A 22,942-nucleotide genomic window follows, 5' to 3' on the forward strand; every position below is an offset into this window, starting at 1 on the left:
ACAACAAGTCTATCTGTCTCCATCACCAGGCCAGAGTCATAATAAAAAAAAAACGTAGTTCTTTAGTTCTTGTTATACTAGGGAGCTAGCATGCGTTACATTATATGAAACGTGATTTATATACAGTCTACTGATTAAACACACGATATGCATACACAGTAACTACAAATGCCATAATTATTCTTTTTTTCTTAGCAATTATTATGCATGCACACACAGGTGTCATTTATTTGTTATTTATGTTTTATTACGGTACACATGGTTGGAGCATGCATGTACTGTAACTGTGAACCTAAAATGACCACTGACGGGTGTCAAAACAAAGTACCCGGATGCGTGACGTCATATTAGCGGGACGAAGCTGTCTGAGGACATGAGTCGTCGAGCGACCGGTGTTGGTTTTATAATCGTCCCATAATTAAACTGACGCTTCGGTTTTTTGTTTTTTTTTTACTATGTTGGCTTGTAAGAAGAGCTTGGCCGCTATGACCGCTGCTGCCCGGGTTCTTCGCAGTAGTCAAGTAAATATCTTCTGTCAGTCGGTGCGCTGCAGTTAATGGAGTCGATCTGGAGCTTTCTACTAACATCTTGTTTGATAAAACTTGACCGAGTCACCATCGTTCCTCCTCTCTGCCCCCTCAGGTCCTTGTTCCAGCCCAGGTGCGCAGATGTCTGTCAACGCAAACAGACGGAGAGGTCCGCATCGCAAAGATACTGAAGGAGAAGTTTCCGTCAGCCTCGTCGCTCAAAGTTGTGGACATATCAGGTAAAAAAAACAACAACAACAACAATGGGTCACGTGATTGACAGCACTGAAATGAACAGGATTTCCCGAACGCGTTAATTGGGTTAACACCCGAGACCACCAGTTCATAGCAGCATTTAAACACGACACATATTCAGTGTTTACCCTTTAATGTACCTGATAAAGTTGCCCTCAAGTTCATGTTTTGTTTGAGTTTCCAGCTCTTCCCTGAGGCTGCTGTGTGTGAAATATTCAAACCTAGTTAAACAAGAAATATTCAACAATTTAGAGGTTCTGGCTGCGTCATTCCATCAGATTGATTTATACCAGATGGTCAATGCATGTGAAGTATAGACGTCGTATAGAAATCGGTATAGAAAGCAGACTGTGTCCACATATCGTCGGGGAAATGACAGTATTGTTTCTGGGATGCTGTGCTGTGATCAGGTGGCTGTGGGGCCATGTATGAGATCCACATAGAGTCCAGTGAGTTCCAAGGAAAAAGAACCATTCAGCAACACCAGCTAGTCAACAAGGTAAATCTTCACCCCAGTACACTACCTGCCGCGGCGGTTTAAAAACAATGGCTAACTCGAGACTAGATGTCACATTGTACTATTCTGAGGCTAAAGGACATTTTGGTTTGGTTTAGTTTGTTTTATATATTAATTGTACGGAAAGTTGCACTTGTGTGCTTTGGTCCGTATCCATCTGTCAACCTCGCTTGTAATTTTTTAAGAGCATCTCCTTCACTTCAGTGGATATGTTTTATGGACCACTTGTATATTATGTTATACTTGAACTGTTGGATTTCATTCATTAGCTGTTGTGTTTTGTCCTCCACAGGCACTCAAGGATGAGATACAAGGAATGCATGGGCTGCGAATATTCACCGAAGTCCCAAAACATTAGAGAAAATCCTGCCTTCCCTCCGTTCACCCTATCTATAGTGATTGTACAGTTGTAAAGAGGATCCGGTGAAGTAAATGAATTCCATGATAATTGTTGATGTGCCAGTGGCTGAAATGCATTAGCACATTTATCTCTGGCAGTTACACACTGACAGTATGAAACGTGTAATCAAATAATGTGAGATTATCTTTTTTAAAGTGAGATCTTCTATTCTGAGATTATATATAAAACCAGTAAAGGCTCAAATACGCACAAAAGGACTTGGGAATATTGTAGCCTGTCATGTAGGTTTCTTCCCCATGTGGGTTCCTCTCATGGGAGATAATGATGCTGCGGAAATATTCAGCAATCCAGAAAGTAATGCGACCATCAATAGTGGAGAACAGCTACAGACCGTTGATTTAAACTGGGCACACATCTGTTTATAGAGCATTAGTCTGCCATGTTTCAGACATTATGGGCACAATTTATGTGTTACTGTCCAATGAAAGTTGAGTGGTTTTGAACTGGTTACTGACTGGATTGTACACACGTGTTCATACTACTGATGCACTGATGAAGTTAGCTGCAATTAATAGCAGCTGCTTTAGTGGATTGACTGCAGCAGCTTTGGAGATAGAAGTTTTCAAAGAAAATGTACGCACTGTTAATGGCCATTTATTTATAAACTTATATATATATATATATATTGTGCTGAATGTAAACACTAAAAATACACACTTATTAGAAAAAGTATTTTGCTCCTGTCTGAGGGATGTTGGAAAGAGGGACAATTTGTCAAATAGTTAATTTACCCACCTCGTCTTAACACATTGGTATAAGGAGTTGAACTATGTTAAAGTTGTTGACTACAGAAGAAGCCTTAGAATATGTTTTCAGGATTATCATTTTATTGTATATTGGTTTTAGTGCATATGTTGTCTGATAACAAGAAACTGCAGTATAGAAATCCCACAGATATAGAAACTGTCACCATACTGACAAGCTTGTTTTTCAGCTGTTCAGCACACAATTTTCTTCTTCATACACCAAATTTAAAGGATTATAACCAATAATGTAGATATAAATATTAATATCAGCACTGATATATTGTGATAAGGGCGAGGTTTTACTGAGCATGCATGTGTATTAGTTGATTTACGTTTGAAGCCCGCGGTGCCACAAAACCACTGCATTATGTCTGAAAGTATGGAATCTAATCAATATTTTTATACCAATCAAATACTGTGTAATATGGAATGATGGAGGTGTATTGATAAACCCAAATCCACAAGTTATCACCCAGTTCAAGTGATCAGTTTTCCCCTTCTTGTAACATCTTTGTTTTTTGTTTCTTCCCGCCACAGAATAATCTAGTAATGTTAGCAAATACACCGCGGACAGAACCATAAATAAAGTAAACGGCTAAAGGTCAAGCTGGTTATTATTTTACTTACTTTCATTAGGGGATCACAACTTGACAATCTTTCTCAGCTTGTGTTAAAGTGTGGTAAGTAGACAGTTTACTGTCACATGAACTCAACCACTTTATAAAGAGCTATGACGTCAGGGCTCCTGCTGGGTATCTGCTGTTACAGGCACAACATTAACATGCAACTTAATGTGTCGGGTTTGGAAGAAATCGTAAGAGTTTTAGTTTAAAACGTTTTAGAGTCGTCGGAAGCCATGTATTATATTTACAACAGAAAACAAAATAAAAGCCTTCTATAAGGGCGCGGGACGGTGCTGGAGGTTAAGGTTTAAGTATCAAAGTAATGATAGTGAGTTGTCAGGACATCAATGGTAGATGACATAAAAGCAACTATTAATTGCTAATCCGGTTAATTTAATTTTCCCAAATATAAATAAATATCGGCTACAATAAAAAATAAAATAAAAACAAGTCTGACGCGCTGTAACAATGGCAACAGTACACTTCCTGTTTCTTTTAAAGTTTTGATCTGTTCACACAAGTGACTTAACGTACATTTTCTAAACATTTTATAATTCCTGATAAGCATCATTGCATAAAAAAAAAGTACCTGGCTGTCTTGCTTATTTGACATCATTGAGCGCACTTGAAGGCATCACACTCTTGTATAATGTTATTAGCAAGACTCGGTTGTCCTGCGTTTTAGATGCATCATGGATATATGCGAACGAGTTTCATTACGAGACTTTGATAAAGTTATGCACACACATCACCAGCAGATGGTGCACTTTATACTGCTGCAGGCGAGGATAATATGCTACACAAGCAGGACATATTTTAATAGCAAACTTTTTAATTTTTTGATGAGTCAGCTTCTTGGTGACTTTATTTATTTTTTTTTTTTTGTAAATGGTATATGGGACTTTGACCACGCAGGACTGAATGAGACTGTAGACGGTGAGATTTCAGGCTCCACCGTGGACAGTATGCATCCCTACAGCGCCTGTCTGTGTGCAGGCTGCACGCCACATCACTGAAGGAGCTGAAGGAGCGGAGAGGCAGTGCAGCTGATCTCCGACATGGCTAAAGAAGGAGCAGATATGACAGAGGAAACCGAGTACATGATAAACAAACATGTGGGGAAAGAAACAGAAACCGTGGAATCGTCTGGCAGCGCCAAAGAAATGCGAGCGGTGATCCTGGCGGGTTTTGGAGGTCTCAACAAACTCAGGGTAACCAAGAAGGCGATGCCCGAACCGCAGCATGGTGAAGTGAAGATCCGCGTCAAAGCGTGGTAAATATGACAATACTAGTAATGTGTTTCATATGGAGGCTACTCGTGGACTGCGATATGCTCTGGCGTTGTAACCCCGCGTTAAATATAATTGTTTTGGTCAAGTATGAACGCTCAATCACATCCTTTGGAGAAATTCGCAGTAATGAAGCCACAGGTCCTTTCTGGTACCGGAGACTGGCTCGGCTGAAGCCCGTTCATAACAAGCACAACTGATGTCAGCATTTTTCAGTCAGATTCAGACATTTTAAATCACATTTTCTATTTTTTTTTTAAATTTTTTATTACGCATCAGTTTACAGGCTATTGATCAAGTCGTTTCCTTCCAGCTTGCAGTCCATGCCATGGTCAGTGTTGGCAAACTCACAGTTAAGGAAAATTAAAGTGTACTTCATCCTATTCAGTGGAGAATATTTGTTCATTTTGACCTTGTATCCACAGAGGAAAAGCCTGTGACTCACTGCTGATAATAATGAAATAAATGGCATCGACCTGGCTAATCCCTAAATCTCTTCTTAACAGATCACACTAAATATGTGATATTAGATAGCTGCCAGTGGTCAGAGAAGGTTCATGTTTTTCATCAAAATATTGAACCAGGTAGATTCAAAGTAACAATAAGGTTCTAATTTTTCTTTGTTGCAGTGGCTTGAATTTCTTGGATCTGATGGTGCGTCAGGGGACTATTGATAATCCTCCAAAACCCCCCCTTGTCCCTGGATTTGAGTGCTCTGGAATAGTTGAGTCAGTGGGTGAAAACACAAAGGGATTTGAGGTTAGTGAAATTACAGGTTGTTAATGTGGTGATCTTTGAATAAACGCTGCCAGAATCACAGAATCTGCATCAATAAAATGGGAGATAATGCAGATTCAAACACTTACTGTAACTATAATTAGAGTTAATTCATAACTGTACAAATAACGTCACTCCAAGTGCCACACACGACTGTTTCATGCGAGTGTCATCCCTCACATGTTTCTTTCAGATAGGCGACAGAGTTATGGCTTTTGTGAATTACAATGCCTGGGCAGAGGTGGTTTGCACACCAGTGGATTTTGTCTACAAGATGCCAGATGACATGACTTTTGCTGAGGCAGCAGCTTTCGCTCTGAACTTTGTGGCTGCCTATATGATGCTCTTTGAGGTTGCCAATCTGCGAGAGGGGATGTCAGTGTTGGTTCACTCAGTGGGAGGTGGTGTAGTAAGTCCATTTCCTTTATTACAATTGCACATCCACAAAACAAGCTCAGCTATACATAATGGTTATATATGTTCACTGGAATAAGTAGTTTATTCCCTGTTGTTGCTTCAAAGTGTTTTTATGTCACAATGCAGACTGAAAGTCTTTATTGGTCTTTAATTTAGTTCAGTTTAAAACTTCCTGAACCTCCTTTAAGTTTTGGAATGACAACAACAATACTTTATTTTTCATAAAACAGTTGATAGTGTTTTTGATACCAGTTAAAAATCCTAATTATAATGAATACAGTGTATATGTTTATAAATCTCATTTTCTCGGGATGTTAAAAATGTGAGCGGAGTCTCTTGCTCTGTGCAATACATTGAGAGTTTTACTGTGTGCTGTCAAACACTGATAAATTGTTGTAACTGTTTTCATTTTCAGGGTCAAGCTGTGGCTCAGCTCTGCTCCACTGTGCCTAATATCACTGTGTTCGGGATCGCCTCATGTTTCAAACATGCAGCCATCAGAGACTCTGTGACTCATCTCTTTGACAGAAGTGTTGACTACATACAAGAAGTCAAAAAGTAAGCAAGCTAAATTTGTCTGTGCTGTAACTGATTTGAGGAGTCTGTATTTAGTTCCTCTTGATGTATTTCATCAACATGAATTTGTTGAATGAGATTGAACCTGAAGGCATCATCAGGCAGGTCTGCTGTCGCCTGGTACACGTGTCCATTAATTTGATAACGTGGACTTTGCTGAGCGTAGAGGATGCAGATGTTACCGGTTGCCTGATTTGGTCTTGTGTGGCAGTGGTCCCCATGGCAACCCACAGCTCGTCTCAGAGAGCAGCAGCATTGTGTAGGGTGGAGGTCTGCACTGACAATGTGGCTCAACTGAGCCAATTAGGGCTATGCAGGAAAACCCTACACATTCCACTGTCAACACAGCATGCTGTCAGCCGGTTTATTCCACAAAGAGATTTGATGCAGTATGCTACAGGTTTACAACAATTATGATGTAAAGTTGTAATTTTATTCTAAAGATGATGCAAAGCTTTTGATTATTTCAACGACTCCATCGCCACACAGCCTTTACCGCTTCACTGAGCTTTTGCAGTAATTCAGTATCATTTGTAGCTATACTGGGTAGATGCACCATATCTATATATATATCTATATATAGATATATATATAGATAGTATTCTGTGTTGTCAGATTAAAATATACAGAGATTCAAATAGCTTCATTAGCCATTGATGTTTCATGCTCTCTGCCTACATATCAGCAGTGGTAGTGGATTAATATGCCTTTCATCTCCCTGGCCCACACATTCTTCCCAGGATCAAGTACAAAGTACGATTAAATTGGTCTTTTTACAAAAGGCAAAAACCATGGGAATCACAAGACCACCAAGCAGTTCAGCCAAGCAGGTGTTTGTGGCCACAAGGCAGAAAGTAAGGACTTATGGTTCCCTTGATAATAACATACCTTCCATTCCTTTACGTCTGTTCCTTTAATGAGTTTCATTGCAAACTTTTATGTCTGATTCATTGTGTGTGCGCGAGAAGAACACAAACTTTTTGTAACACGGTATAGAATGTGTTACTGATGAGGAGTAATGTGGGCACTGCAAAAGATCAATAAGAAATCTGCAGGCTGAGTCAAAAGTAAGACGTGGGCTGTACACTGTAACTTTTTCTCAGAGTAACTAAATGCACATATCTTATGAATCCATGATTAGAAAGAACCTGAAGCTGCTCCAGAGTACGAATCACTGGCTGAAACAAGGATATACAACCATGTCAGAGATGTAAGACACTGGCCTCTGATTGTGCTTCTTCTCTACTGCGCAAATGTTTTTTGGAGATGATCTCTTCACATGTTCAGTAGCGCTGAAATAATTAGTCCATCACATGATTAATAACCAGAATATGAATCCGCAGCTATTTTTACGAACTAAGTTTCATTGCAGATTCAGCTATTTTTTTTTTTTTAAGATAAATATTTTTGCCTGTAAAATGTCAGAAATTTGCAAAAAGAACAAATTTCCCAAAGCTTACAGTGATGTCTTCAAATTGCTTATTTATCTTGTCAAAGTTAAAAACCACATAAATAAACAGTCTGTAACGAAGGATTTTTTTTTTTTAAGTTTAAAATTGATTCAAACTTAATTTTCAGCTCAAAACTATTTTTTTTATAATGAATTAATCATTTTTAAAGCAACATTTCCTGGTTTGAGCCCCTCCAGTATTAGCATTCTGTTTTACATAATTATGAATCGTTATTGGCTTATTGGATGCTAAAGACATCAACTTTGGCAATGGAAACTCATTTGGACATTTGGTGGACCAACAGTTTGTTGAAAAAAATACTTGAGGATTAATTGATAATGAAAATAGTCACTAGCTGAACCTCAAATATACACTTTTGCGTGTTTATTAGTGAAATCAAAAATCTTTTTGGCTTGTTCTTGATGCTTTAGGATTTCTCCAGAAGGAGTAGACATCGTGCTGGACTGCCTGTGTGGGGAGAATACCGGTAAAGGTCTGAGTCTGCTGAAGCCTCTGGGAACTTACATCCTCTATGGTGAGCATGACACTATGTCTGTGTGCTACTTTAACATTAAGCCTTTCATTTAGTACTTTCACAGTGAAATTAGCTAAATTTGCAGTGCATTAGTCCAATTTTGGTCAATTTACTGAAGTTTTGAGGATAACACTCGATAAGAATTAATTTTGGGATGTCCTCTTCCATGCGCTCTTGCTGATGGTTAGATAAACGATATAATTCTCAAGTCACTGTTACAGGCGAAAACATAGCCTGGCACATATGACTTTTTTTAAAATGGGAAACTGACATTTGTATAATTTTGTTTTTTGTATTGTTAAAACAAACTTCAGATGTGCTAGCTGGTGGATTTTGCTACTTTTTTTTTTTAAAGAGCCACACAGGCTGTTTCCAGTCATTACTCTAAGCTAAGCTATCTGTCTCTTGGCTGCAGCTTCAATTTGAGAGTGGTATCGATCGAAGCAACTTTCCCATAGTGTTGAACTATTCCTTTAAATACGAGTCTTGCATTCATTCGATGTGTTGGCAGCTGGACTGGTTGCAAAATAATGAAGCTCTTTTGAATAAGGCTTACTCCAAAACCTGCAAATGAAATGTATTGTCCTTCACATCAGCCATTCTTATCTGGTCTGTGTTAATTACTTCAGGTCCTGTCCAGCCTCATGAATCAAGTTACAGCGTCAAATGGAGATGAATTCATTAGTTGTAGTTACACTGAATATGTGCAAAGGAATTCTTGTACAGATCTAAGGGTCTAAAGGTGCCAACTGATCCTCCCCCGCCTCACCCTTCATGCATCATAGCTGCCTATTACTGACTAGTCACTTCTGTCAAGCATACAGCAACCCTTTTATTTTTGTTTTTTCAGGCGCATCAAACATGGTAACTGGGGAAACAAAGAGTCTCTTCAGCTTTGCAAAATCTGTGAGTCAGAGATGCAGTCTGTCATCAATATTTGAAGGAAACAGTGCCCTGTAACTACACAATGAACTGCATTACATGGCAAATGAAACACACGCACACAATGAGTCACTCAGGATTAACGTGTCTATGCTTTGTTTTTGCTCCAGTGGTGGCAGGTGGAGAAGGTGAACCCGATTAAACTGTACGAGGAGAACAAAGTCATAGCTGGATTCTCGCTCCTCAACCTCCTCTTTAAACAAGGGAGATGTAGTCTCGTGAAGTCAGTGATGGACAAACTCTTGTGTCTCTTTGAACAAAAGAAGATCAAGCCTGTAGTGGACTCCCTGTGGGCGCTGGAAGAGGTAAGAGCCTGAAGCTTGTAAGACAGTGAGATCGATGAAGATCAAATTAAAAACGATCTCATGAGTGTAGTAACATAATTGGAGATGCCAGGAAAGATTTAAAAAGATTAGATGTGATTCTCTTGGACAGCATAAAATCTGTTGTTTGTCACCTTCTGTGGGACATAGTCAGCTGTTCTTGGACATTCTTCCACAGATGGTGGGTGGGTTGCATCTTCCCGTTCCACAATTATTTCCCACCCACACAAAGCCCAACAGGCCATACATCACTTCACTCCCCATTTCCACAGACTGTTGAAGTCTCCCTCAAACTATTGTAATTAAAGTGATTATAAACTAGGGAATCTTTGTAGACTGTTCTAATCATGATATTTACATGGATCAGTTAATAGGCCACAGTGGAGAACTTCCATATAACTGCATCATATAGTCTTTTCCAGGTATTTGTAAACAGGTGGACATCACTTTCTTGTAAATGTGTCCCCAGAATTGGAAATTTTGCTTTCACAAGAAGACAAGGAACATTTAAAAACACTATTATTTATTGTCTCCCTGAAAGAATGTCTCATTAGTTTCCTTCGAGAGGTGCACAAAGAGGTTACTAATTCTCCTCTTTTTAATTTGCTCTGTATATTTACAAGGACCTTATGCAGGCCCTTAGCTCTTCACATCCCCGACGGGGATCTTTGCTTAATGGAACTCTAACAGCACTCTCAGAAAATAGATCCATGAATGATTCATACATAATTATTGAGCATTTGACCCATTGAAGGCTCATTCATTAGATAGCTTCATTTTAACCCTTCTCTCTCTTCATGTACATGCTCCCTTTCTGTTGATTGCCCACATGTACCTGCAGGGCCTACAATAGACAGGCCACTGTACAAGGATTGAAACAGTATAAACCTTCCCCACATGTCTTTCGTTATATCTTCTTGCCAACATTACAGTCTTCTGGTCTTCCCCTCTTTGCTCAGATAATGTCAGAAAAAAGTTTCCATGCACCACTTTAAAGGCTTCCACGTCCATGGTCCGCCCAGACAGGTGTTTCCGCCTGTTTGCCTGATCATACTGACGACTGTAGGGGCTTGTACAGACTGTGCTTGATTGATTAGTATGGTTGCACCTGTGATGAGAAAGGCTATACTGTCATTATACTTATTGATTCAGGTATTGACTGAAGTGAGTAAAAAAAAAAAAAAAAAAACTGGTGGTGTGAAGGGACTTTAAACTATCGCTGCCTTCAAATGGAGCTTGTGAGCTTGTGGTTATGACATGGGCAGTCGTATGCGTAGTAAGGTTGGCCTTCAAGTGGTTAAGTTGTGAGAACACTGTTAACACGGACCGCATTTAGAATCCACAGAGGCTAACAATTTAGCAAGCTAGCTAAGTGGGTAATGTAATGCGGGTAAGGCAAAGGTAGAATGACAGAGGGAAACGGTGAGGCCGGAGGGAAACAAGAACATTTTCCCCAGCTGTATTATCAATTTACAAAGAAAATTTCCATACAGCTGACATTTCAATGTATTCTGAAGCTGTCAGGCAACACATCACAACTCAGAAATTTCCGAGGTTGTCAACACCACAGGAGAGTGTACATGGACTCCTGTTGTGAACATGGTAAATAGGACCCCATTTAAAGGCTGCATAGAGCCTGGAACACACTGGCTGTGTGGTGTAGTGACCTGTTTCTATGTGGCGTGTGTGTTACCTGTTTCTATGTGGCGTGTGTGTTACCTGTTTCTATGTGGTGTGTGCGTTACCTGTTTCTATGTGGCGTGTGTGTTACCTGTTTCTATGTGGCGTGTGTGTTACCTGTTTCTATGTGGCGTGTGTCTTACCTGTTTCTATGTGGCGTGTGCGTTGCCTGTTTCTATGTGGCGTGTGCGTTACCTGTTTCTATGTGGCGTGTGCGTTGCCTGTTTCTATGTGGCGTGTGTGTTACCTGTTTCTATGTGGTGTGTGCGTTACCTGTTTCTATGTGGCGTGTGTGTTACCTGTTTCTATGTGGCGTGTGCGTTGCCTGTTTCTATGTGGCGTGTGTGTTACCTGTTTCTATGTGGCGTGTGCGTTACCTGTTTCTATGTGGTGTGTGTGTTACCTGTTTCTATGTGGTGTGTGCGTTACCTGTTTCTATGTGGTGTGTGCGTTACCTGTTTCTATGTGGCGTGTGTGTTACCTGTTTCTATGTGGTGTGTGTGTTACCTGTTTCTATGTGGCGTGTGCGTTACCTGTTTCTATGTGGCGTGTGTGTTACCTGTTTCTATGTGGCGTGTGCGTTACCTGTTTCTATGTGGTGTGTGCGTTACCTGTTTCTATGTGGCGTGTGTGTTACCTGTTTCTATGTGGTGTGTGTGTTACCTGTTTCTATGTGGTGTGTGCGTTACCTGTTTCTATGTGGTGTGTGCGTTACCTGTTTCTGTGTGGCGTGTGCGTTACCTGTTTCTGTGTGGCGTGTGCGTTACCTGTTTAGGTTAGGTAGTTACTTTATTGTTTCTGTGTGGCGTGTGTGTTACCTGTTTCTGTGTGGTGTGTGCATTACCTGTTTAGGTTAGGTAGTTACTTTATTGTTTCTGTGTGGTGTGTGCGTTACCTGTTTCTGTGTGGCGTGTGCGTTACCTGTTTCTGTGTGGTGTGTGCGTTTAACATCTGAACACAGACACGCTGTAGTTTAACATCTGGACACAGACACGCTGTAGTTTTAACATCTGGACACAGACACGCTGTAGTTTAACATCTGGACACAGACACGCTGTAGTTTCACATCTGGACACAGACACGCTGTAGTTTCACATCTGGACACAGACTCACAAGCTTCAGTCTAATAGGCTAGAGAGAGTGTGCAGGACTTTAATCTGTGACACCTGAATGTAATACAAAATATAATAACTGCACATGAAATAATAAGTTGAAGATTTGACCCTGGCCTTTGTTTCAAGCTTTCTATATATTACAGCACAAAAAGCCATTCTGAAGTTTGGATTTACAGACAGAGAAAGATTGGTGTCTTCAGAATTCATTTCTCATGGGAAACTTCCCATGCACTGTTGTCACTAAACCTCGGCAGATTGCTCAGGCCATTCAACGGAACCATTGACCATGAAGAATACTCATTAGTGGGGAGGATGACGTGTTGTGTCAAGGGTACATCCTGCTGGGAACGAGAATCAATTGGCCGTTAGTTTTCATGTTAAGCAGAATGAAACACTGGAGAGTATACATGACTGGGACAGAATAATGCAAAGTTTTCTGACCTCCAATAGTTTCAGTGAAGAAAAAAATTATTTGTCACTCACGTGGGATTCTATGCTGAATTGTATTAAAAAAATTAAAGTGAACCAACATTGAACTCTCCCAGTGATCATTCATCATTGTACACAAAGACTTACTTCACCCACAATGTAAGTGGAACCCACTCTTCTGTAAACATGCTACCATGGCAGCAAAGCGCTGGACAAGTCTGTGACCTAATTTTGCTCTTGGCTTGATTTTCACTGTTTCTTTAAACAAATGAATGCTTGTGACACAACGGCTTCCAGACAAAGAGGGACACATTGCATTGTCTCTCTGTGTGGACTGTAATGAGAAAGAAAGATTGCCTTCCGAGTAATCTCTAGTGTGTGAATTTTTCTTTAGACAACCTTAAATGAGTAGTTCCAATGTTTGATTGTGTTTGGTTTTGACCTGCTAGGTATGTTGTTGGATGTAGAGGCTGTTGTTGGACAGAACCAGTCACAATAATTGCACAAATTGTGGTCAAAAAACTTCAGACTGTCTGGCAACCTTCAACAACTTTTGTTATTACCCTATTGCCAACTAGATGGCAACAGAGAGCCACAAATAATATAGGCAATAGTCGGCCAAAGGGGGTTCCTAGTGGTGAAGGGTAACTATTAGTTAACCTCATGACACCTCTTTTCAAAAATACAACAATAATGTGACTTAAAAGCTTGAGTTTGATGTTTTGCCTCTCATACGTCCATAATGCCAGACCATGTTGGTAAACATGATCCTGCTATGTGTACCATGATGTGATCATTGGTCAGTTCACAATAGATGATTGATGGTTGAATGCTGTGGTGTGTAGAGCTGTAGAAAATCATGCCCTGCTTCTTTCATTCCCCAACCACCCTGCGTATAACAATCAGACTGCAGTTAAATTGGCAATAAGGACCCAGTATCAGGTTTCCTCAAGCTGACATTTAACTGAACAGCTCACACACCCTTAAAAGTCTCTGGCATAATGTCTTACTCAGTTATTTTCACCGAGCAGCAGCTCTGCAGTGAAGTTTGTTGAGTCTGAACAAAATGTCAAATTCCAATAAAATGTGTTGTGGACAGAGTTTCCCACTTCCTGAAGGCAGAAGCCTGGCCCTTATGTTAATGTTTGACTGTTTCTTCTTCTGTATTCTTTCTCATGCTGGAATGCTTTTGTAGTATCTCAGTGTTAAGCACTACAGTCTAACATCAGCACCACAGACTTAATGAGTCAGCCATGGTTCCATCTGTTGTAAAAGTTTCCACAGCTTTATTTTTTGTTTATATCTGAAAGAAACACAATGGCTTTACTGATATTAAATTGACATTTTTCTGCCTCAGACAATGAAAAAATCTCCCTGCCTAAATCGGTTTAAGAGTCAGTCTGGTAATTAAGAGATGGGAGTTGAGAGGAAGTGGGCAGAGGATTATGTTGGATAAGCCCAACACTGTGTCAGAACAATAGATATCCTTGGCAGGGGTTTTAGACTTTATGTTACATTTAAATATATATAAAAAAAAAATCATTCTTACTGTTGCTATAAAGTCATTTCATAATTTATTCATACGTGTACTTCATACAAATAAAGGAAGATATGTGGGATAATGTAACCTCAGAGCTGAGGACTTTGTTTTGTTGCTGCAAGCTTTTATAAGGAAGTGAATATTAAAAACGGTTTGCAGGATGTGACTCACTTTACCAGTGTATGCGAATATAAAGTGCCCTCTAGGAAGCTGCAGAAATGTTTATTATTCACATTATTTATTTATTACGTGATCCCTCTCCACCCTACTGGTTGGTTAATCAAATCTCCAATGAACTGCGTATATTGTTACTGCAGTCAAATGAAGCAGTGTACTTGTGTGGTTAATTTAAACCCTCTTGCTTCATTACTGCAGCCAGTCAAGTGTTCAGTGTGATGTCAGACGTTGCTCAGCAGAGTGAGGCAGCATAATTTAGTCAACATTAAAGCACTTAACTTTTCTTGCAGGTTAATCATATCATTAATTAAATTAATAATTAATGAAAAAGTATCCTTGTGTGGACGCGCTCGATAAAACAATGATTTATTTATTTTCAGTGCAGATACTCGAAGCTTTTACTGTTAAAAGCTCTTAGTTTTAAAGCATCCTTGACTATGATACTTTTTAAACACATTTTTAAAACACCTAGTTGGATTTTACGTGCCATTTGAAAAAGTAACTTGGCTTCACTGGAGTCTTTTTCTTTCCTGTAAAACAATCTGGAGTAAACTTAGTAGTAGTACCAGCCTGGAACTGTTCTGCAACAAAAGCTTTGAGAACTGTGACTTTTAATTGTTTAAAATAAGCTACACTTAATTTTATTTTATCGGAAACTAAAATCGTTCAACCAAAACGTCTTACAGTAAACACATTTAAACTGATTTCATATCAGGTTTTTTTGTGCTTAATTTTTTATTTGGTAATAATAGTAACATTCCATTTTTCATGTTGAAAATAAGCTCTGTTCAGCTTGTTGAAATCAAATTAATGTTATGTTTTATTCTCAGGTAAAAGAGGCCATGCAGAGAATTCATGACAGAGGCAACATAGGAAAACTCATTCTGGATGTCGAGAAGTCTCCGACCCCTCTGGTAACAACAACACTTTTAAAGTGTTATTAAACTATTAAGAACATACGTCAACAGATGGAACTGTTTAGTTGTTTTATTGCTCCATATGGATTTACCCTTAAAGTTTAGTGGGGTTTTTTCTAAGTGCATTACTACAAAGATTTACAGCTTCCATTTATTTTCCCCTCTGTTTTTTGTATGGGTAGCTCAGTAAACAGTTAAAGATTGTGGAAATATATTTCCCCACTAGATGGCCAGCGACAGTACAGAGACCAGTGAAGCTGGGGAGGAAGAAGAGGAGCCTGAGGGAGACAACGAAAGCAAGGAGCGAATGCCTTTCATCCACTAAACTCAACAAAGCTCGCTGCAACACACCTAGAGACTGGAGAGGCTGCACAGATTCACCACGGAAGAACACAACCACACACACAAGTGTGCATGTATGTACGTATGCACGTGCTGTATGCATATATTCATGAATGTACAGTTTATTTTTGTGCCTTTTGTCTGTTACCTATTGTTTGTCAGTTGATTGTACAAGCAAGGAGTAAATGAAGAATAACAACCTGTTTGTTAGCAAGTGCAAGAGCCATTCTGAAAAGTATTATATTTGCTGTACTACAGTATAAAGTCATGTTATGCTAGCCAATAATGTGAATAGGTTTGTGTCCATTTTATAGTTACCTGCATCTGCCAACGGTTTATTGAATTTGCAACAGACTGTATAAGCATTTAAACCAGCTGACAAGCTGTCATCACTTTACACTTATCACCCTCAAAAACTGAATTAGTGTAGTAAAAACCATACGTATCATTTACAAAAACAAGCTCATATGATTAAACATTTCACAGCACGGGAAAAGTGTCATTTATTTCTCATCTGTCTTCAGTGACAACCGTTATAAAACAAGAGCAAACCACTGAAATAAGTTTGAGGAAATGCCCCCGGTGTTTTGATGCCTCTGTAATTCACCACCTCGGGTGAATTACTTTATCCTGTTACGATAAGTAATGTGCAAGCAAGGAGAGGTCAAAAAGTCTGTAGATATTTGCATGATATTTTATTGTGATATTATGGGATCACCAGTGCCTTTGAGCTACAAACGAGTGTTTAATACTTGAAATACTTTTCCTCATGCGAAGAAACAAAATAGGTGTCTGTAACTAAATGAAAAAGAAAATTGATGTGTAAACTGTTAAAAATTACTCCTCATTGGATTGTATAATTTTTAAAGAGGGGAATCTGGAATCATGTTTCCCACTGAGCTGTATGTTCAGAACTTGACTAAAATACATAATTTATAACACCACATAGTCTTACATTTATTTCCAGGTCACAAAGATTTGACAGTTCTATAAACCCTCAAGTAAAACAGGACAAATTTGAGTTTTAAGAAGTCAAATTTATATCTGCATCAAAATGTTGCAGAGGATGTGTAACTGCAAGAAAAAGTGAGATAAATTAGTGGATTTATCAGTCGGACTCCAGTTCAAGGTTTGCGGAATCTCTGCTTTGCTTGTCTGACCAAAGTTGTTCACTTACTGGTGCCTCACAACAAAAGTGCCATACGACTCCAAGATGATTTGTTTTTTACAGTGTGCTGGTAGATAAAAGCAGGCTGATTTAAGTGTGAGCAACCCTGTATACAGTGTTACTTAAGTCGGGTAGGATGAGCTCTGCTTTACTCCACATCTACGAGTTGTTATTGAAATACCCTCACCTTTTCAGATAACTGATCTGCTTTTATTTTTCCAAGTAAAAACAAACTGCGTACTATCTCATTTACACTCTTTACTCGGCCTTGCTTCCTCAGTGTATTTTATATTGGCTAGTTGTCTAAATTATTTATACCTTTACAGAGTGTCCATCAGCTAAACTAAAGTGATGAAATTAAGTGATTTCTAGATTTGGAAATGAGAATGATTATATGTAGACACTTTAAAGATACAACTCAAATTTGATGCCTTTAATGTCCGGTGTGTGTGTGTATCTGCGTGTATGAGACAGAGGGAGAATGCATGTTTTTGAGTTTGTGTATTCATGTTGCCCTGTAAAATGAAAAAAGAAAAATGTGTGCCAAGAGGTGTTAAGCTATAGTTTACGTGTGCTCGTATATGTTTGTCAAATTTTTTTTGTGTACTTTCTCTGAGTACAGCTCTGTTTACTTGAATAAATTTATCTGCAAAGCATGATTGGGTTTTTGTCTGAGTTCAATGTTTGAATATTCACGTTGAGAAATGTATGACATTTATAGCAGTTCATTTCATACTATGTTAAAAAAAAAAAGCTTTCTGTTGTAAAAAGATAAGGAATATTGCCTTGACATATTTAAATTGTAAGTCAACGTCAAGAGAAGTTCCTTATTGTTAAAAATTTGTTTTGGTGTACGTTAGGTTTAAAATTTTGGCCTAAATTGCGAATAAAGTGCCCATTCTGTTTAAGCCCCCCATGTGGAAGCAGCAGGTGTCTAATCAATGACTTGAGGTCTAACATTGCTCACTTGTAGGACTGTTGACCTTTGCTGTGATGCTGCCGGGTTGTCTATATGGTCAGAATCCATCATGTACTGTAGGTAGAGCTTATGCAAACTGTTTAATTTGAAGGTCTATGTATATTGTGTCTTAATCATGAATTATTAATCAAACCTAAATGGATTTCCTGTACAGTAGCTGTCTGTATCATCCTCAGCTTGAGGCCTGGTGCTGGTGCTGCATCCTGTTTCTGCATTAAGGTTGGAAAGACAGGGATGTTAGCGGAGCTTGTATTGGAGGAGCATATACAACGTATATTTTATATTTTTATTGTTTTATATTTTGTACTGCTTTGAATCAAAAATTTTGCCGAGAGAAGTACGATTTGATGGGACCCAAAAATAGGAAAACATGCTTGAACTGGTTTGAGACTTGTATGGCTATGTTGAGCCCATGTGCCTAAGGTTTTTTTTCTTATTTAGCTTCCCCCTCCCATCTGTATACAACATTTTACACTAAAAATAGCTTTGCCGGCACCAGAACCAGGAGTTGGACATCAGTGGGTCCAATAGCAGCTTTATTTTTAAAGATTATATAACTGTCTATGTGACTGACACATTAAAAAGATATTGCTGTGCTACATCAATAGAGGAGCAATATTTTACTATTTTTCATCCACTGAAATTGTGAATGAAACTTTTTTCAGGTAGATTATATTTCACTGCACTGTGGTGTGGTATTATTTGACAGTTATGTTATCACACACCAGGTGTAACATCCTCTTTCACTTGATTAAAAACAACTTATGTCCACAAGTGTCATCTGATGGAGATGGGATGAAGAACACTCTGTAATAGTGCATCAGTCAATAGATTTTCAGTTTGTGAAATGAAAGGGAACACTGCTTGGTGCACCTAGTCCCAAGTAAATATTTATCGAAAAATAACTAGACACAAGGAAATCATTATTTGCCTCCACCCTTTTACTTCCCTCACCTCCTCCTGGTGTTTTGACAAAAACAAACAGAGTTGGAGCCAATGCAGGAGCAAACCCAGAAAGGCATACAGAGGGCCAGTATATATTAAGGTGCCCGCAGTGGTTTTGGTTCCTTTCACAGCAGTACAAGGTGTGCAACTGTGTCCTGTACTGTAGGATCCACTGGCCTCAGACATGGCACGTCTGGCCCTCCATGTCTTCTTCCTCCTCTGCCTCTCTTTGCTCCACTTCTGCCAAAGCCGTCCATCTCGCACCAGGAAGGCTGTTTCACCTCGTCAGTCTGGAGGTAGGTAGCTGTAGATATCACATAAATAATGAGCTGTGTCTGTACCAATGCTTATCTGACCTGTTTTTTCCTGCCTCCTCATTGAGATGCAGCTGCAGAGGAAGATGTGAAGTCACAGCTTGAGAGGTTGTGGCAGGAGGTCAATTCACTGAAAGAGATGCAGGCGTTGCAGACAGGTACTGCCCTCACTAAATACTGGAAGATTAATGAGAGATGACAGTCGATTCATAATTCAATTCAATTACTGCACTATTTGTTTGTTTTAAACCACAAGTAAATAAATTAATCATCGGACAATGGTTTATTGATAGTACTAGTACTGTCACTTGTTGATTGAGAGAATACGTTTTTAAACTTCTTGGTGTGCTAAGACACCAATAGAGGGCAGCAGCACTCGTTTCAGCCATTAAATTGTAAAGTAAAAGGTTGGAGGGCACAATGGATGATTGTAGCACACAATTTGTTACAAATGCAGTTGGAGAAAAAGTTTGTTTTACTGAGGAAATGTTGCAGTTGTTTTGAACTCTTTAAATACCATATCACTACATTACACTTTTCAGTCTGTCTGCGGGGCATCAAAGCTCACAGGAAGTGTTATCTGACAATTGAGGAACCCAAACACTACCACGAAGCAAACGAAGACTGCATTGCACAAGGAGGAACTCTTGCAACGCCTCGGGACTTGATGGAAAACAATGAACTGAGAGACTATGCAAAGAGGAGTGCCTTGGGATCCAAGGACTTTTGGATCGGTGTGGCAGACATAGTTAAAGAAGGCCAGTATGTTGATGTCAACAGCCTGCCAGTCAGCTACTTCAACTGGGATCGCTCCAAGAAGCAGCCCACAGGAACGAACAGGGAGAGCTGTGTTTCTCTTTCAGTGGCTGCACAAGGAAAGTGGTACGATGAGGTGTGTCGCAGCCTGAAAAAGTACATCTGTGAATATGTCATCCCCTAAAGCAGACATGGTGGTTGTTGACAATTTGATGATCATTTAAGCGGGTTTAATTGATTGAAATGATCAAATGATAGAAACATGACTTGTTAGGAAAAAAAAAAATCTACTATTAAAATGCATCTATGGTTATCAATTAGGTACTAATAAGCTTAAATATACAAAGTAGTAACTTCAGTCATCAGATAATCAGGTGGCATTATGTGATTTCCTTTTGGTAACAGATATCAAGCACCTTTATGTTCACTTTATGCAAGACCCTCAAGCGAGGACTGAGCAGCACAAGAAATAAAACATTCTGACAAAAGTTTCATGAAAATAAACAAGTTTAAACGTACAACTTTGTCATTTTCTCCACACACTTTGTAACATTTAATGATTATTTTTTTGAATTAAGTTGATATATTCCTTCATTGTCTGGGTACTTTTGCTGATACACTTGTATACTGTACATTACTGGACTGTGTATTTAATTCTGTTGCTTATTGGAGCGTCACTACAAAAAAAAACCTGGAGAGAACCCACGGAAAAAAGTTTACAATTTCTGTTTTTTTAGAGTAATGATTTAGAAAAGAAAGACAACATCTGTAAGAAACTTTGTTGTACGTTCAAATCTGTTATTATAGTTATTGACTAAAAAGGCAGCATGTAACGTTGCAGTGCCACAAATGGCACAATACATCAACATGTCCACATCACTATGAATGTATTTCTTTATGTAACATGGATTTCAGGACATCTATGATCTGTCATTTCTAACATCAACTTTGGAGTGTGGAAGGAAACCCAGATCACTGCAAATAAACTGAAACAAACACAGAAAGAACAAGCAAACAGAAATGGACTGTTATCAAACCCTGACCCTTCTTGCTCGGAGGTAACAATGTGAAATATGCATCACTGTTTGCTCTGAATTGCTGCAGCGACTCTGTAGTATAAAGGGAAATGCAGTGTGAAAATGTCCAGTCATTAATATAGTACAATAAAATATTATTGGGCATTTCACTACGTACCCCTATTTTAACAGTTTACAGGAAGAGCTCACCTACTTTAGCATCTTTGTGTACTACTCCTCTTGAACCATGATCACACATTGTCATCCACCGCTCCAGCTAGACTTCATGACTAAGTGACAGGTTAACTAATGAAGTATTTCTGATCTGAGCTGATTTAGCAACAGAAATAAATTTGAATTGCATTTAAATCGGGATTGAGAGGTTAAGATGGCAATCGTGAAGCACAATTGTGAGTCAGCGTATGTTTAGGTGGGGAACTTTGTTAAGTCCCTCAATTTCTGTCATCTCTTCAGTCTGTAATGAAGTCCTAAATGCCCCCAAAAATCAACTTTAAGAAATGACACATCAGTTAACATCTGTGGTGGCAGCAGACGGATTATAAAATGCTACAGGGCCCCAGAAAAAAAAAGAAAAATGAACCACCTGTTCCTCCCCTCTCTGCACATTGTGTACAGTAATCCTATGATGGCCACACACACATTCTTCTTTGTGCTCCATCACTTTTGTACTCTTTTGACTAGAGTTTCAGGTGAAAATGTACAAGTCGTCTCATTCTAAAATATTTTGAATTAAAGGTCCAATATTTAAGATTAAAGTCATGTCTTGTAATATAACTTTGTACATTAAGGGGCGATGGAGAGTCACTGTAGCATTAAGGCAGTCTCACCTCAGTCTGACTCCGAGTTTTTGCAATTTGGTGTAATTTTACATATTCTTGTCCTGCAATTAGGTAGTAGTTTGCTTTTTTGAAACTTTACAATAATTTATTCATATATAAATTTATTCATATATATATATATATATATATATATATATATATATATATATATATGAATAAATTATTGTAAAGGTAGATTAATTTACTAAATTAAAGTAAAGTAAATTAAAGTAAAGTAAATTTAATTTACTAAAAACTGTCTAAAATTAATTATATAGTTTATGCTCTAGCTTGCTTACCTTTATTTATTTTTTTTTAGCATTAAAACAACCACAGCTACAGTTTGTGTTGTCCTGTCTAACCACACACAACACCAAATATACCTCATTTAGAAGAATACTTCATTCTGAAATTATTTTCAGATAGACCGCCAGAAAACAAAGAAAAATTAGTTTTTAACAAGTGACAGCAATTCGACTCGTAGAAGAAAAATGCATTGACTTCATCAGAGAGGAGTGTTTGGAGCCGGAAGCTTTTTGAAGGCAGCCCCTGGTGGCCCTCTGCGGTACGACGATTTCACTTCATGGCATCTGCTAAACTTTTCACACCCGAAAACTACATCCACTTTCATATACTTTCCAGGAGTATAATATCATGTTGCTTCCATAACTACTGCAGGTTCTGCATATGTAAGGATGAATGACCAGAGCCCCCACTGCATCGTGAACATTTATATTTAAAAAAAAAAAAAAAAAGATATATATATATGAATAAAGTTTTAATCCGTGAAACTGTATCTTTGGTCCTCCCACTCAAACATGTGCAGAATAGCCACTGGTTGAGCAGCTCGAGCAGAACTGATCTGCGATAAGAACTGTGGTGTTGAAATAAAATAAAAAAATCGTTGTCTGACTGACCCCCAGCTCGCTCACATCTCTCTCACACGCAACCTAAAGCGTTATAAAGTGTTCCTCTGTGTTTCTGTCGGCTCTGCCCTTTAAAAAAAAAAAATTAAATAAATAAATAAATAAAAATATTTTAAAAACGCAGACACACTCACCTACGTCATCCTGTCCGCACACATCACGCAGGCTCGCGCGGATGGAATGTGACGCCAGAGCTCCCTGAGCGAAGTCTCGCGGAGTAAAGCGCCGGCCATGTTTTTTTTCTCTCTCCATTTACAGCAGGACACTTCGTGTCCGGGCAGCGGAACCGAGAGCGTCGCCGTCACTTTCGATAAGCCTGCAAGTTTTTGGCAAGTTGAATTTTTGCTATTCAAGCGTCCGAACTTAACAGCAAACCGAGCACAAACCATGTCCGTGTTGA

General features: G+C 38.9%; 3 protein-coding genes across 4 annotated transcripts; all 3 read left to right on the plus strand.

The window, feature by feature from the left end:
* The first annotated feature begins 362 nt into the window (after positions 1 to 362).
* Positions 363 to 3,072, plus strand: bola3 (bolA family member 3). 2 transcript variants are annotated; one of them, XM_069174357.1, is made up of 4 exons: positions 363 to 542; positions 643 to 766; positions 1,193 to 1,281; positions 1,592 to 3,072. In XM_069174357.1, exons 1-4 carry the CDS (start codon positions 456 to 458, stop codon positions 1,655 to 1,657), a joined length of 366 nt encoding a protein of 121 aa, XP_069030458.1. In that variant the 5' UTR covers positions 363 to 455; the 3' UTR covers positions 1,658 to 3,072. The 2 variants fall into 2 exon arrangements, with proteins under 2 accessions (XP_069030458.1, XP_069030459.1); XM_069174358.1 differs by having other exon boundaries at positions 363 to 521.
* An 887-nt stretch (positions 3,073 to 3,959) lies between these two features.
* vat1l (vesicle amine transport 1-like) lies at positions 3,960 to 17,426 on the plus strand. Its single transcript, XM_069174591.1, has 9 exons — positions 3,960 to 4,362; positions 5,008 to 5,137; positions 5,349 to 5,564; positions 5,988 to 6,130; positions 8,031 to 8,134; positions 8,985 to 9,040; positions 9,187 to 9,381; positions 15,171 to 15,254; positions 15,484 to 17,426. The coding sequence occupies exons 1-9, from the start codon at positions 4,148 to 4,150 to the stop codon at positions 15,580 to 15,582; spliced, it is 1,242 nt and encodes a 413-aa protein (XP_069030692.1). The 5' UTR covers positions 3,960 to 4,147; the 3' UTR covers positions 15,583 to 17,426.
* A 1,389-nt stretch (positions 17,427 to 18,815) lies between these two features.
* Positions 18,816 to 20,798, plus strand: clec3a (C-type lectin domain family 3, member A). Its single transcript, XM_069174592.1, has 3 exons — positions 18,816 to 18,987; positions 19,080 to 19,163; positions 19,548 to 20,798. Exons 1-3 carry the CDS (start codon positions 18,876 to 18,878, stop codon positions 19,943 to 19,945), a joined length of 594 nt encoding a protein of 197 aa, XP_069030693.1. The 5' UTR covers positions 18,816 to 18,875; the 3' UTR covers positions 19,946 to 20,798.
* The last annotated feature ends 2,144 nt before the right edge of the window (positions 20,799 to 22,942 follow it).

The sequence above is a fragment of the Embiotoca jacksoni genome, unplaced genomic scaffold, assembly GCF_022577435.1.
Source record: "Embiotoca jacksoni isolate LCO1_2020_lvr unplaced genomic scaffold, fEmbJac1.0.p SCAF_6, whole genome shotgun sequence".
Taxonomy (NCBI): Eukaryota; Metazoa; Chordata; class Actinopteri; family Embiotocidae; genus Embiotoca; species Embiotoca jacksoni.

Coding starts and splice junctions, on each gene's coding strand:
- bola3 (XM_069174357.1), top strand. CDS start 456: ATGTTGGCTTGTAAGAAGAGCTTGGCCGCTATGACCGCTGCTGCCCGG. Junction 543..642: donor TAAATATCTTCTGTCAGTCG/GTGCGCTGCAGT, acceptor CTGCCCCCTCAG/GTCCTTGTTCCAGCCCAGGT. Junction 1,282..1,591: donor AACACCAGCTAGTCAACAAG/GTAAATCTTCAC, acceptor TGTCCTCCACAG/GCACTCAAGGATGAGATACA.
- vat1l (XM_069174591.1), top strand. CDS start 4,148: ATGGCTAAAGAAGGAGCAGATATGACAGAGGAAACCGAGTACATGATA. Junction 4,363..5,007: donor AAGATCCGCGTCAAAGCGTG/GTAAATATGACA, acceptor TCTTTGTTGCAG/TGGCTTGAATTTCTTGGATC. Junction 8,135..8,984: donor GGGAACTTACATCCTCTATG/GTGAGCATGACA, acceptor TTGTTTTTTCAG/GCGCATCAAACATGGTAACT.
- clec3a (XM_069174592.1), top strand. CDS start 18,876: ATGGCACGTCTGGCCCTCCATGTCTTCTTCCTCCTCTGCCTCTCTTTG. Junction 18,988..19,079: donor TTCACCTCGTCAGTCTGGAG/GTAGGTAGCTGT, acceptor ATTGAGATGCAG/CTGCAGAGGAAGATGTGAAG. Junction 19,164..19,547: donor GATGCAGGCGTTGCAGACAG/GTACTGCCCTCA, acceptor TACACTTTTCAG/TCTGTCTGCGGGGCATCAAA.